The sequence below is a fragment of the Gopherus evgoodei genome, chromosome 3 (genome assembly GCF_007399415.2).
Source record: "Gopherus evgoodei ecotype Sinaloan lineage chromosome 3, rGopEvg1_v1.p, whole genome shotgun sequence".
Classification (NCBI taxonomy): domain Eukaryota; kingdom Metazoa; phylum Chordata; order Testudines; family Testudinidae; genus Gopherus; species Gopherus evgoodei.
Window position 1 is genome coordinate 30966045 of NC_044324.1, and position 13798 is coordinate 30979842.

At 36.0% G+C, this 13798-nt stretch overlaps 1 protein-coding gene across 2 annotated transcripts in view; it reads left to right on the plus strand.

Moving 5' to 3' along the window:
* Positions 1-13798, plus strand: part of WDR35 (WD repeat domain 35) — a 76023-nt gene that overhangs the window by 10351 nt on the left and 51874 nt on the right. For both annotated transcript variants that reach the window (XM_030555372.1, XM_030555374.1), the window contains exons 3-9: positions 1251-1322; positions 2587-2679; positions 4521-4649; positions 6055-6188; positions 8196-8361; positions 9298-9443; positions 11791-11916. In XM_030555372.1, coding sequence (XP_030411232.1) covers positions 1251-1322; positions 2587-2679; positions 4521-4649; positions 6055-6188; positions 8196-8361; positions 9298-9443; positions 11791-11916 — 866 coding nt within the window. The remainder of the gene's footprint in view (positions 1-1250; positions 1323-2586; positions 2680-4520; positions 4650-6054; positions 6189-8195; positions 8362-9297; positions 9444-11790; positions 11917-13798) is intronic.

Below are 13798 nucleotides of genomic sequence, written 5' to 3' on the forward strand. Positions count from 1 at the left end.
TGTCCACTGCTTTCCCCTCATCCACAAGCCAGTTATCTCGTCATAGAAGGCAATTAGGTTAGTCAGGCATGATTTGCCCTTGGTGAATCCATGCAGACTGTTCCTGGTCACTTTCCTCTCCTCGAACTGCTTCAGAATTGATTCCTTGAGGACCTGTTCCATGATTTTTCCAGGGACTGAGGTGAGGCTGACTGGCTTGTAGATCTCCGGATCCTCTTCTTTCCCTTTTTTAAAGATGGGCACTACATTAGCCTTTTTCCAGTCATCCGGGACCTCCCCAGATTGCCATGAGCTTTCTTGAGGTAGTTTCTATTATATACAGTATTTACAATTTGGTTCAGCAGCCCCACTATAAAAATTTATTCCGGCACCACTGTCCAGGCCTAAGTAATGTGAGTGAAATCTGTTAAACAGTTTGAGAGTTCATTTTAAAATAAATATGTTAGTCAATTTTTTATTTATTTGTTAAGTGCCAAGTCCCAATCCTTGTCAATGAGATTTTGCTCCTAATCCACTTAGGTACTTTTAAAAATCCTACCCTATGCATATTTATGTTATGTACCAGTGCAGTTCTGAGCACATGGTTGGTGCTTAACAAATACATAATAATCTGACTAGTACATTTATTTTGAAATGAATTATCAAACTGTTCGGTAGATTTCTCTCAGATATGAACTCAGTCCAAGTAGCTCACTCTTTTTAGACTGAATGAATATTGACTACTGGCCAGAATGTTGCTATTTAATTATGAACTGCAGCTTGAGGAGTAAAGGTTATGCATTATATTTGTAAGTCATGTATGCAATTTATGTTGCTCTGATTATTGTTAATCATTCTTCTGTTATACAGTGTAGCCTAGAAAGCAGGCTAAGTGCATTTTATAAGTTAAGATAAGTAAATTTTAGGAAAAGGAAATAATAAGGATTTTTCAAGTTCTTGTGCTTTTTCAAATGGAAAATAAACAAAGGGAGTTGGCTTTGGTTTCTCTTCAAGCCTCTGGATCTTGATGAGAGTCTGAGTTTGGGGAGCAGTTGGGACGAGAGTAGATGCAGCTAACAAACAGTGAGATGTAGATAGAGAATGGTCCACATCTTGCAATACTTACTTTCTTCTGAGAGTAGTTTTATTGAAGTCAGTGGGATTGACCACATGAGTTAGGATTGCAAGCTCTGATTCCAAATGTACTGCTTGACGTGTTTCATTTATTACAAACAGTTTTTATTGTTTTATTTTATTTTATTTTTGTTTAGATGAAGCTAAATTAAAGGGACTTGCAGCTCCTAGCAATCTGTCAATGAATCAGACCCTTGAAGGTCACAGTGGTAAGAGTTACATTATGCTACTCTGTCATCTTCTGTTTAATACTTAAAAATCTAAAGGTTGGAGTAAAAATACAAGCTGTTAATAGTCTGTTATAAAACTGATAACATTTTATTATTATACCATTTCCTATTATATGACAGGAACAGAGATTACCAGTGTAAATATCAGTCATGTAATGGCTTGACCATCTACTATTACTAGTTAATCCAAGGAAATAAATATTTAAATGGGCTCCTATCACCTGCCATGGCAATTTTCAGTTTACATATGTGTACATCATACAAATAGGGTTTGTAGTTGTTGTAGGGCAGGAGTGAAGAAGGGTAGAATGGCAAACTTCAGTGCCAAGTGAATGAGCATAAGAAAATCGGAAGCATAAGAGAGTACACTTCGAACTGTTCCATTAGAAAGGGTCATGGGCCATGAAAGGTGGCATTTGAAGAGAGTCATGGGGTCTACTAGGTACGCTTAAGAGAAAAAGAGGCTGTTTTAGGTTATTAAGATAACATCGGAGAACAGTCTTTTGCTCATTGTGAATATTTAGAAGTGAGGCCTGTTGGATATTTGGTATTTGAAGTCAATCAAGCAGCTACGTTTCTGAGAGGAGGAGCAATTGTGAGATTTGTGTCTCAATGGAGTAGTGGTGTACAGGATATTGTTTGTAATAAGGAGGGAGATTTTCAAAGGCACAAATGGCAATTAGGCCCTTAACTGCCACTTATACCTTTGAAAATCTCCTCCTAGTAGAATGCCAATTATTAGATCTGTTGACCTGAAGAAAGCTGTTATGACCCAGGAATTACAATTTGGTTCAGCAGCCCCATTATAAAAATTTGTTCTGGCACCACTGTCCAGGCCTAAGTAATGTGACAGAAATCTGTTAAACAGTTTGAGAGTTCATTTTAAAATAAATATGATGAAGGTAAGGCAGACAGAAACAGAGAAGAGGACAGAAACCAGGAAAGGATACTGATTTGGGCTGTATTCTCATAGAATTAATATCTAAGGTTGCATTTGGAGAGACTGTGACTGAAGGAAGTAAAATAGATGAAGAGGTGCGGGCAATGCAGTAGAGGTCTGTGGAAAAAAGAGCGTTAATTGCCAGTCACAAAAAAGAGTAGCTGAAAAAGCAGACTCAAAATCAGCAGAGCCAGGAGATTCCATAAATGTGTGGATGAAAATTTAAAAAGAATGTAATTCTTTTTATGATCTTAGACCATTTCCTGATTAGTATTAAAAAGTGAATTTTATATAATTTTCCAGGTTCTGTGCAAGTGGTGACCTGGAATGAACAGTATCAAAAGCTAACAACCAGTGATCAAAATGGGCTCATCATTGTGTGGATGTTGTATAAAGGTATTGTCTGGGACAAGCCTGAGATTGGGTAATGTACCATAGTGGGTGATTTTGAGATTGAATAATGTGTCTCTGTAGACTTTAATTGTAGGTTACAAAGCTCAAAGTAGGTGTAAAGTATGTTTCAAGTTCTTAGTTTACAAGCATTTAATAGCCTGGCTTAATTGTACACATTTTCCATAGTGTAATCACGTATAAAGAATGAAGTCATCTTTCCAGAACTGCCTTAAGAAGAGATCTCAGTTTTCAAGGATATACTTTTGTTCAACAGCAAAGAATTGAAATCTTATTATTCACTTTTCTCAATAGCCAAACAGACATTTTCATATTTGTAGAAAACCTGTTCAGCCATATAAAGAATATACAATAGAATGGTTTAGCTTTAGTCTTAGATATTAATATTGAATAATTCTTTGTGCTATAACAATAAATGCAGAAAAGATACACACTAGTGGAGGTTTTAGGCCTTAGAGACTTTGCCTAAAACAAGAGGCTATAGAGTAATTTTTTTTCTATAGAATCTAGAATTATTCCATGAATTTATTGCATTGTCATAACTAAGTAGTGTATAATTTATAGTATTCATCTTCTGTGTTTAATATTTGAGCTGTTAAAAACATGCATCAGCACAATTTAAAAGTATATTAGTTGTAGGAGTCCACCAATTATCACAATCAGCCGTATCAAAGCAAACCAATGAACACATATATATTGGGAGAGAAAGAGAGAAAATATCTTTGTTAAAGAACAGAGTCCTTTGTCAAATTACTAGAGAAGTAGAAAGTCACTTCAGTTCTCCATCTTGGATGCGTCAAATCAGGTGGTTTACTTTGCCTAGAATTAATTTTACTAGTGTAGCAGAATCATGTATATCAGTGCCGGAAAATACTCATTAGGTCATTTAGTTCATTACCCTGTCAAAGAAAGTTGTTTCCTGTAGTATGTTGTTTATGTATTGTCTATTAAATGTCTTAAGGAGTAGACTTTTCACTACTTCCCTTGGAAAACTTTTCCATAATCTAATAGGTAAACTTTTAGTTATTCACAGTTATTTTAAAAAGACCTCCTACATTTTCTCTTTTCTTAACTTGATCACTTTACTTCTTTGGACTGACCTTATTAATTGTCTGTCCTTGGTGTCTGCACTTTCTAATATTTGTTGTTTTGTAATGATGCCTTTACACTTCCTGTTGTTATTTGGCCAACCTGTACATCTTAACAAGTCAAGCCCTCCAACACCTGTTTTCTGAACTTCATTCTGTGTGTCAATATCTTTTTGGCACTGAGCTGCTTGCGCCTCAACGCAGTGGACACTGCAGTGATTGGTGGCTTATACGTGCCAATGTAGTTTCCAAGAGCTGCCTTGCAAATGTTTTACAGAAAGGGAACCATAGCCTCTCTTTTCTGTTTTACATCACCTCTGTGTGTGCAGCCCAGTGCTACATTGGCCTTTTTCTGTTGCCATATCACATAGCAAAGTCATACCTAATTTTCTGTCAAGTCTCACCTCAGGTCTTGTTCTTCATTACTGTTTCACAAGTTTCTCCCTTTTGCTGAATATCTGTATTTCAGATAAACAAAATCTAATTTTATTTCCTGATAATATTTATAACTCTCTATATTCCTTTGTATTCATTCGTTCTTCTTTCTTGTATTTGTAACACTTCTCAAAGTTACTATCATTTGTGAATGTTATTATCATGCTATTTGCATTTTTTTTGTAATGTGACATTTAATGATTTGCCACATCTGAGTATATCTTGGGTTATTTCTAATAAACACAGTTCACTTAAAGGATTGAAAAGTGAAAGGTAAAACTGAAATCTATTCTCTGATAATAGGTGCTTGGTATGAGGAGATGATCAACAATAGAAATAAATCTGTTGTTCGAAGTATGAGCTGGAATGCTGATGGACAGAAGATTTGTATTGTGTACGAAGATGGGGCTGTGATTGTTGGTTCAGTGGATGGTAAAGTTGTTACTATTATTATTTATTATTTGTATTACCATAGCACCTATGAATCCTAATTGTGTACCAGGACCCCAATGTGCTACATGCTGTACAACCACAGATCAAAAAATATGGACTCTGCCCCAATCAGCTTACAAGCTAAATGTAAGACAAGAGACAACAGATGGTTATAGATAGATGAGACTATATTGGTCACCATGATAGGCAGTGGTCTCAGCACACCAGCTGCCTAACTGTTGCCAAGATTTTGGAGTCATCAGAGCAAAGGAGGCTTTAAAGGAGAGATTTGAAGAAGGATAATGCATTAGTTTTGCAGATGTCTGTGTAGTGCTCCTCCCAAGCCTAAGAGGCAGCATAGAAGAAAGCACTAAGATGATTGTTTGAAAATTTAAGACGTAGGTTATGGAGGCTGTCATAGTGGGTTTATGACAGGCTGGATTATCTGTTTTGTTAACTAATGTGGTGTTCTGGTAATTTGGGTAGCTTTCACTCGTTAATTCTGTTTAGAAAACTTGCATAAGCCAAATTAAGATCCTCCAATTGGAGTGAATGTCTGGTTTTCCATGTATGGCAAGAGTGATGATATAGCTGTGGTTCTGAAAACATATTTATTCTAAGAACTTATTTTCAGGCACTTGTAACTTTTTCCTAGAAAAAGATTATCCTTGATGAAAAAATGTCTGTTTCTTGTTCTCAAGCCAGTGGTGACTTTTTTCTTTTTGAGGTCTGATAACATTCCATTCAGCTTAAGTTATCTGAATATGGAAAAATGATGTTTTTTCCATACTTTTTACACATCATTTTTTTTTGTGCCTAGATAACCTGAATGGTTTAATTTGAAAAGATCAAATTTTGCACAGTTATGGTAATTGAGAAATGAATGTTTTGCTATGGTCTGGAAAAATTGGTTGAGAAGTAAAGAATTGATAAAATGCGAAAATAGCATGTGCCAAACTCTTTGTTTTCCTTACTAATTGAAACCTGTACTGTGAATAGTTTTCCCTATGCATGTATCATATCTGGCTATTCATATACTGAAATAAACAAAAAGTAGGTTTTGCGACTGAATAATCCCATGTAATTGAAATTAAAGGCATGACATGCATATTTCTCACTGTTTATTTTTCTTTATTTAAAAAAAAAAATACAGCCAAACTCTGTTTGGTGCATCATTATGTCTGAGATTTTACTTTTGCAAAACTTGAGAAATACAAGGTTATGTTTCCCACAGTAACAGACTACAAAACTTTCAGCCTCAATATAGTCATCACTGAGTTCGTTACTGTGGAAACTGTAACTTTGAATTTCTTTATCTGTTTATGTAGTTTTTTGCATCTGAGTAACTTGCATCATCTTTTCAATTCTCTAATATGTTTCTTAAGTTCATAATTTTCTGTTACAGGTAATCGTATTTGGGGGAAAGATTTGAAAGGTTCACAACTGTGCCGTGTAGCATGGTCCTCAGATAGCAAAATTCTACTCTTTGGAATGGCAAACGGAGAAATTCATATTTATGACAACCAAGGGAATTTTATTGTAAGTTCAGAGTTATCTACTGTATAGTATATGTCAGCTATTTAATTTTGAATATAAAACTGTAGATCACAAGTTAAAACGGACATACTTTACAAGTAGTAGCTATAATCTTTTAATACTTTGATGGTTTTGAATCTTCAGAATTACACAAAGTCTTACGTGAAGACTTTATATTCTGATTTTATGCAGGTTTTTACATTATCAAGTTTTCTAATGTAAATATTCTGATAAAGTTTAAATACACCATCATTTGAGCAACTAAATTACCATAACATCATTTAAAACATTCTTTGCCTTGCAATCCACTATTTAAAAGAGAAATTTGAAAACATTTATGTACATGCTAGGTAAATGAAATGAAGCTAATGCATCATTGGTACTAATGTTAACATATCTTAGGCATCAAACAGGGCTTCATTTTTCTACCATGCTGTCTAGCAGTGAGACAGAATTTTAGTATATTAAATTAGAGCTCTTAAAAGAATTATATCTCATCAACAAATCCTTGAAGGAACTATTGCTTTATGTTTCTGTCTATGTGTATATTTTACTTGTCATTGTTTAGTTTGATCTTCCAGTTATGTGGAGTTCAGGAATAACTGTTTGAACATTCTTAACAGTGGCAAAGCGCCAACTTTACAAAAACACAGACTTCATTTTTTGGTACACTTGAAATGTGTACCATTATATTTTAGGCAACAACCCAGTACAGAAAAATCCTCTAATTGTCCATCCTGATGGACAGCCTATTGCCATAATTAAGTGGGTGTATCAGTTAAGAGAAGAGGCCATTTTAAAAAAAAAGTCCAAGAAGACTTAAAATAATTGTTCTGTAGAAAAAAAAATATCAATTTTTTAAAAAGAAAAATGAAATAAAAGGAATATAACTACAAGAGGTCAGATGCAAATAGATGAAAAAGCAATAGCCTTGAAAGAAGGGATTGGTAAACATCTACTACCCCTTCTCAATCTCTAGCCCTATTACCATTTGTGAGTGTTTAAAAGTGGGTAACATTATTTGTGTCCTCACTATGCAATTTTAAAACTCTGTGATAACAATTTTGGAGAACTGTGTTCAAATCCAGCTGTCAAACATGGTTCTGGTTAGCATTGTTTAGCGTCTGTTACTCAAACAAGGCTTCCCATTTTGTTCACGGAGCAATAATGTGGAGTATGCTCTAAACCATTTTCAAAATCACTGTAGCTTTTTGCTAGTGTAGAAAAGGCATTAAACAATTCCAGATGTTTTGAGTCTCTTTCTTGTACATTTACTGTTTATTACCCAAAGTTCATGTTGTTGCGAGTATGGGGGAAGGGTGAGCCCGGGTGACTCTTGAAAACATACTGTAATAGTGTATTACAAATATATAAAAATCTTAGCTTTTTCCAGTTCTCTCTTGAATTACTTTGTAAGTACATTTCTATTTTATAAGACGTAACATCTGCAAACTTTAAACAAACGGGGGGGGCCTTTTGTAGAGCTGATTGGAGAATTTTCTGTTGAAAAATGCTGATTCATCTAAACCAAAGCTTTCATCAGGAGAAGGTCAGGGTGAGTTTTGACAAATTTCCAGTTTAGAAGTAAATTTAGGGGGGAAAATGTGTTTGAAATTGTCACAGTGTCCCTTATTGACATTTCAAAATGAAAATTTTCTTTATTTGGTTCAAAATGACTTTGTTTGAAGTTTAAGTTAATTTATAGTTAAAATTAATAATTTTTAAAAGATTGCAATCTAAATTAAACATTTTGAAATTATCAAAACAAAATCAGTATCAGTTGACCTGAACCAATTCTTTTTTTCAGATTTTCAGAGTTTTGAGTTTTTGTCCTGAATCAGAATGGGAAAATCTTTTTGAAATCCTGAAAATTTTTCTGGGGTGAGAAAACTGTTTCCCACCCAGCTCTAATAATTTGTAAGATTTTGGTATAAATATACGTTGCATTTATAGCTAGCTTAGTCAAATATGTGATAGATCTGTTAAATGATTAAACAATTCCATCTCTAGATGAAAATGAAACTGAATTGTTTGGTGAACGTAACTGGAGCATTCAGTATTGCTGGAATACATTGGTACCCTGGTACAGAGGGCTATACTGAGCAAGATTGCCCTTGCCTTGCTATCTGTTTTGATAATGGAAGATGCCAGATAATGAGACATGAGAATGACCAAAGTAAGTACAATTTTCTTTTTAGCCGAGCAAAGTGAGGTCTTATTCTGAACTTGAAGAAATGTCTCTGTTTGTCTGTAATGCCATAACTTTTGAATGCTTCATCTTATCAATTCCAAAATTCCAGGAAATGTTCAAGGCATCAATAGTCAGAACCATACTGATTTTTGGTGAAAATCATAAGGGGCAAATGGAGAACACATGGAGACCCTGACATCTGCTTGGCTGACCCAGCAGCTTCAACCACCTCTGTGATTTTCTATAGATCAAAGAATCAGTTGATGGCCCCAAACTGAAAGAAAAGAAGTGGTGGGGGGAATGAGAGGCTCTCACAGAACTCCTGGCATAGTGGGAGAATAGGAGACCTTGCTATGGGGGGCACACAGACCTCTGGCCGTGATAAGGAATGGGTTATTGGGAGAGCAAACGGGCACACAGTGCCCTTGCTGTGGGAGGGAAATGGAGACGATATGCAGTGAGGAGAACGTGGGGGGACACAGCACAACTGGCATGTGGAGGGATGGAGGAACATATGCCTTCTGCCATATGCCAGGGGGACTTCAATGGGGGAGCACACAGGACCCCCTGGCATGTGGTGGATGGGGTAATGGAGTAGCACACAGAGCTCCTGGCATGAGGATAGGTGTGCTAGGGAGTCCCTGAAATAGAGGAGAATGGGAAGGTGGCACACAGGGAGCTGTGGAGGGGATAGACAAATGCAAGGAGTATGTTGGTGTATGCAATGCACTTGGCCTACAGAAGTAACAGTGTGTGACCCTTTATTTATAACAGCTAGAATAACTTAAACTTAGCTGTACCTAAAACTTGGACTGATGGCCTTTTTGCTCAGGTGTGGGATACTGAACACTGAGCCATTCTTGTCCAAAATTAGTATTTACACTTTTTACACTTTTTTTCTTTTTTATTTCTAAAAACTAGACCCTGTTTTGATTGACACTGGTATGAATGTAGTGAGTATCCAGTGGAACCACTGTGGAAGTGTGTTGGCTGTGGCAGGCTTCCAAAAAACAACTACTCAGGATAAAGATGTAAATATTGTGCAGTTCTACACTCCATTTGGTGAGGTAAAATATTTAATATATTTAACATCCTACTTCAGATGTAAAATGCACACTGTTTAAAAAGCCCCAACAACCAACCTTGGTATACATTTTGTTTGTATGGTGATTGCCCAAACTATAAACAGTGTTTCAGAAGTGCAATGTAGTTTGAATATATTAAGAGTATATTGAGGTCTTCTAAATACTATTTTTGTAGGGAATTTGTCCACTAATTGCATGGGTAGTGTACTTATCAAACAGTGTTGATCATCATGATTCAAGAAGTTCATTGTGTGTATTTATTACTGCACAGTATTAGTATACTGTGCTCAAACTATATTTTTATGAGCCAAATTCAGTAAAACTCAGTAAGTAGTACCTGACATTTGTGAAGTCCATTGGCCCAGAAGCTTCTGGAAGCAGTAATAAATTGTATTTAACCCTCATATATCTGTTGGGGGCATAGTTTTTGTCAAAGAAACAGATTTTAAAGGTATTTAGATGCTTAACTGATACTTTTAGAAATCTGGCCCAAAAGTCTTTATACCTGATCTCGTCGTTCCGCCCCCTCCCAGTAAAGGCCTTTGCTTAGCTAGAGCTTAAGGCCAGGCCACCCACCCAGTCTCCTCCTCCTAAATGATGGGTTTTTTAGTATTTTTTGTTGGTGATGCTGCTTTCACATTAGGTTAGACACAGAAATATTAGCCATTGTGATATTTGAGCATCAACAAAATTATGTAAAGTAGAGATAATTTGCATATGAAGAAATTTCTAGTTCTTATAGGGAAGAAAGGCCAAACCAGTTCTGAAGATAGTTTTGATAAGTTTATAACAAGGAGAGATGTGTCTTATATTTTGTTCTGAAATTGATAAGATCCAATGTCATCCTGATTTCTGGAGGAGGGTTGTTCCACACCTTAGAATATTTAGTTCCAAATCTTTGGGACAATTTAACTGACGTCTAAGCCTGCTAGTCTCATTACTGAAGTCTCATGACTGAATCCAGCATTCTAGATTAATGCATAAATATTCATAAGTAAACATTCTAATTTTGAGGTGTCTGGAAAATTGTGTTGGACTAATTCAAATACTCACGGATAATGGCTCAAGTTTTCAGGAAATGTCTTCTCTTTTTGTGAGTGTAATTTATGTCTGCAATATATTTTGGACTTACATAGTTAAGTACTTGTATTACACGCTCCGTCGGACACTTCAGTCATATACATAGTAAAATTTGCACCTTCAGTTAATTTAGGCACAAAGTTATGCCCTCGAAAAGTAGGCCAGGCTGAGGCATGAAAATCAGGTTCAGATGTTTTGGCAATCTGTTCAACAGAAACCATAACATAAAATGAAAGCATACTAGAGCCTTGATTATTCAAAAACTTACAAACAGGAGTAGATGTACAAACATAAGTAACTTTATATAGAGAATAGAGCTAATTGTGTGTAAATTTTTTTTACCTGCATACGTGTCTGCAGGATTGGGTCCATAGTCAATCTGTAGAATCATATGGATATCAAACGTGGCATTTTGTGAATATCAAAAGGTTTACTGGTTATAACTTCAAACAGTGTTGCAAAATGGGAATTAATTTACCATCTGTTATAAATTATGATTTATTTCTGTGTAATAATTAAAAGACATAACTGGACATTTAACTTTCTTTTTCCTCCCTCTGGTTTTTATAGATGGGATAGGGATGAGGAAGGGAAAGAGTTAACAAGGTTGGAAAGGATTTATTATTAATGTCAGTATAATTGTGTGTGTATGTTAGAATTTTTATACAAAATTGATTATACGTATACCTGTGATGGGGATATTATAAAAATCAAGACAAATTACTAAATTTGTCATCTTTTTGTCCTAGCAATTGTGCTTGGAAGTAACATCTCAATTAGCTGCTGTGATAAATAGGATTGTAATGTCAGGATAAACCAAATTCTTGAGAAATGTCAAATGTCAGTACTGAATTATTAATGGGACATTATTTATTTAAAAAGTGGCTCAAATAGCATATACTTGTGGACTGAAAGAAGATACATGTATGCTTTCATTCGTGCTTTAATATTTAGTTTTGTAAGTTTGAGTTATGCATGAGTAATATATTGCAAATTTTGTGGGTTTCTCTTTCTGACAAAAAAACAGTGCAGTGAAGGCAAAATAATATTTTATGGTAATACAAATTAAATTTATTTCTTTTTATGATCTATTTAAGAGTACAAGAGCCAAATTCTGTGATCACTGTAACTATGGAGTATTGCTGGTGTAAGTCTGAGTGGGATTTAGCCTCAGATGTCTAAGCATTTGTCTCTAATGATGTGGTAGTGCTGGTAACTCTGTATATATTTTTAATATTCTCTTTTTTAGCATTTGCGTACACTGAAAGTTCCTGGCAAGCAGATGTCAGCATTGTCCTGGGAGGGAGGTGGACTGAAGATTGGGTTAGCTGTTGATTCTTTTATATATTTTGCCAACATTCGGCCAGATTACAAGGTAGGTAGTAATGTAGCACTTGATTTACTGGAAAATCTTAAAACATGGTTATTATCAGAAAATATACCTGTAGAAATGGTAACTTGTTATTGCATGTATCCACTCCCTTTGTGTGTGTATTCACCATACAGGCTTCTCACCAAATATACCTTTTATTACAGTCATTAATGCACAGCTAGTAGAGCAAGCTATTTTCTGTTCTGTGTTATGTGTCATCAACAAAATAACTAAATTTTGATTATCTGATTTTGTGCAGAGTGAAAAGAATGCCAGATTAAGCTTGGAGTTCTGACAGTCCAAAATGTTTTGGTTTCTAAGCTGCCCAAATATAATATGGAAGGTATTAATGGGAAATAAATACACACTATATCAGTGTCATTTCCGCAGGCACTCTTTTTCCAATCATTACTGCACTTTAAGACACTTTGATAAATCTGTTTTTAAATGAGTTTGTTAAATTTTTCATGACTACTTAGATGAGAATTTGCTAGTGTTTGTGATTAACGCTTCCGTCAGGGCTAGCAGGGGAGCAGGAAACTTCCTTTTTTGGAGGCAGGGGTGGGGGAGGGAAAGAACTTATCCATCAGTTTCTGAAAAACCCATGCTTTTATTATAAAAATGTAACCCATCCTTAGCAGATTTGACGTGATTTACACTGAAAAATTTCACCATCAGTAAAGCACCACTAGTTGTAGCAAGGGTGGAAGTTATAGTTGAGACAGGGCTCAGGTGTGTTTATTGTTATTTAGTTAAACTTTACCTGACGGGACCAGCTTTCATTGATAGTCACCCTAGCCTTGTCTGCCCTACCATTTCCACTACTGCTACCACTGGTGAAGCAGCACTGGTGGAAGATTATGGATCTGAATTTTTCCTCTGTAGATGCAGCATATAACTGCAAAGTTAACCTCCCTACCCCCCTGGGCCAGCCTTGCGCTCCCTGCACACTGAGCCATCCCTAGGGTACGGCGATTCAAGGCAGCTGCTGCGGGGTCCCCCAAAGCATGGGGTCCAGGGCAGCTGCCCTGATTTGCCATATCCTAGGGATGGCTCTGGCTATGTTGCTCAGGAGTGTGGATTCTTCACATCCTTGAGTAATGTAATTATATAAGTCTGTAGTGAAGACCTGACCTAAAGTTTGTAACCTCTCACCAGGATAGTTGATTGAAAACATGGTTTGTATCTGCCCATCACTAAGGCCCTACTTAATTTGCGATTATTGCAGAAATTGCAGATCCCACAATATTAGGCTTTCTCTGCAGTTTTCTTAGCCAGGTGGCTGACTGTGGGAGACCCTGGCTGGATCCCATTGCATAGTTAAAACTCTGTCTATAATCATTGCAGCTAAGAGTAGTTTACCCTTATCAAAAACCTTGGCTGGAATCCAGTAATCAGTTCTGTACTTTGTTGTTGTTGTTGTTGTTGTTTTTTAACGGCTCAGACAGGGCTCTCCAACCATATTTGTGTAAAACCACTTTGGTTGGTTCTCCTTCTTACCAACTGTCTGTGCTAGAGCATCCCAGAGAGTATTAGATCACATGCTGATGATGCTGTTTTTATGTCTGTCAAGCTGTCTAGAGCGTCTCACAACAAGGCACAACACCCAAACTGGTTGTGTGTAAATTTAATCAACCAAGCACTAGAACAGCCTTCATGTAGAATCGCAGTCTCCTTGGGTATTCTGATCTATCTTGATACCTAGGGAGGCTTGACTTTATTGTATAGATGGTCCCTTACACCAAAAATCACAACAATATTCAGATTACTCCCAATCCCAAAGGACCAGTCACTTGTACCTCAGATCACACACCAAAGACAACGCTTGTAGCCAATTCTACAAAAGATTTATTAACTAAGAAAAAGAAATATTTACCAGGTTAAA